The 1,395-nt window shown below is 36.0% G+C and overlaps 1 protein-coding gene across 1 annotated transcript; it reads right to left on the bottom strand.

The window, feature by feature from the left end:
• Positions 1-808: 808 nt before the first annotated feature.
• LOC130467422 (uncharacterized) lies at positions 809-1,123 on the bottom strand. Its single transcript, XM_056835928.1, has one exon. It carries the CDS (start codon positions 1,121-1,123, stop codon positions 809-811), a length of 315 nt encoding a protein of 104 aa, XP_056691906.1.
• Between the last annotated feature and the right edge of the window lie 272 nt (positions 1,124-1,395).

Genomic DNA, 1,395 nt, shown 5'->3' with positions numbered 1-1,395 from the left:
TAACTACTAGTCTTTAGTCGAGATGTATCTTCATCTATCTCTCTGCCAAGATGAAGTTTAAACATTTAGATTCAGTCCCATGACAACCACATCGCAATATATTCCAAAGAGAATGAGGAGCTACCCATCAAACTGGCCAGCAAAACTGTTATAGTTAGCACCAAACTGGTCTACAGCTCGCAACAAGATATAAAACCCAATAACCATATTGTAGTAAGGAAAAAAAAAATACCCGCAACAAGCAAATTTAAGGATCAATGACAAACACAATTTGGTTAAATTTCTCCTACAGAACACTACGAGGCAATGAACATATATAATTGTAAAGCCCAACACCCAAGGCCATTTTCTCCACATAAAGCATATTTCCCGGAAGAAAACCTGAGCAAAACTAACGTGGAGAGAGTCTATCTATTTCCATATTAATATAAGTGTTGACTGCAACCAAAGATAAGTAAAACAATACTGATATATGACAATAAAAATGTCACCTACCTATATTCCTCATTTGTCAAATACTTCTCATCTGTCAATACTTCTGCAACTCAGAAAGGCTAGGAGAAATGGTATCACTATCTAAGCATGCAATATGGCATAGTGAAAGTACCATAAAACTTATTCAGCAAGTGAAGGGTAAAAGATTCCTCAAAGTATGATTTCCACCTATCACACAGGAAAACTCCCGGTTGGTATAGAATCAACAACAACTTATAGTAACATCAGATGATTCATCTTTTGGTGCAACAAATGCCAGAAATTTAAAGTATAGAGAATCCCAGACAGCTATTTAACTATTTTGCATCAAATGTTATTCGACAAACTGTGAAGAAGAAAGTATTGAGCAACTGACCCAAATAACAGTCCTAGAATTTGGCAATTCTGAATCATTCCCGTTAATGGCAGATTGCAGCTTCTGATGAAGAGGAGCAAATTCCCCAAGTCCTGCAGTTTCAAGAAAATCGCAGCTCCCTAACGCCAGCCCCTTTAGTAAACCCTTCTTCTCCATGTATTCTTTCAGATTACGCACAATTGTCTCTGTTGGATTTTCGGCAACTCTATGAAACTTCTTAAAACCTGTCACATGAACTGTTACTGCTGACAGTGCAAGACCTTCTGAACCCATTTTCCCAACAATCCAGATACTATTTTAACAAATATTATACCGCCAATATGAGCTACAATAGTCAATAACCTACATCAAAACACATTGTTAGATTAACCTGATAAAGTAAGAACATTGTTTCAGAATAAAATCAGCAATTAAAAACTTTTTGCACAATACTATGCCCGAAAATTTCCACCCCCTCCCATTCTCATTGTGGAAAATTTCCTAAATTTGTAGTTCCAATTTTGATGTCATACTCCAAAATATCATTAAAATTCAAACAACAACTC

The sequence above is a fragment of the Spinacia oleracea genome, chromosome 2 (genome assembly GCF_020520425.1).
Source record: "Spinacia oleracea cultivar Varoflay chromosome 2, BTI_SOV_V1, whole genome shotgun sequence".
Lineage (NCBI taxonomy): Eukaryota > Viridiplantae > Streptophyta > Magnoliopsida > Caryophyllales > Amaranthaceae > Spinacia > Spinacia oleracea.
This window is presented reverse-complemented; position numbering and strand designations above follow the sequence as displayed.

What these genes read in the sequence shown, in the direction of transcription:
- LOC130467422 (XM_056835928.1), bottom strand. Translation starts at nt 1,123, where the DNA reads ATGGGTTCAGAAGGTCTTGCACTGTCAGCAGTAACAGTTCATGTGACA.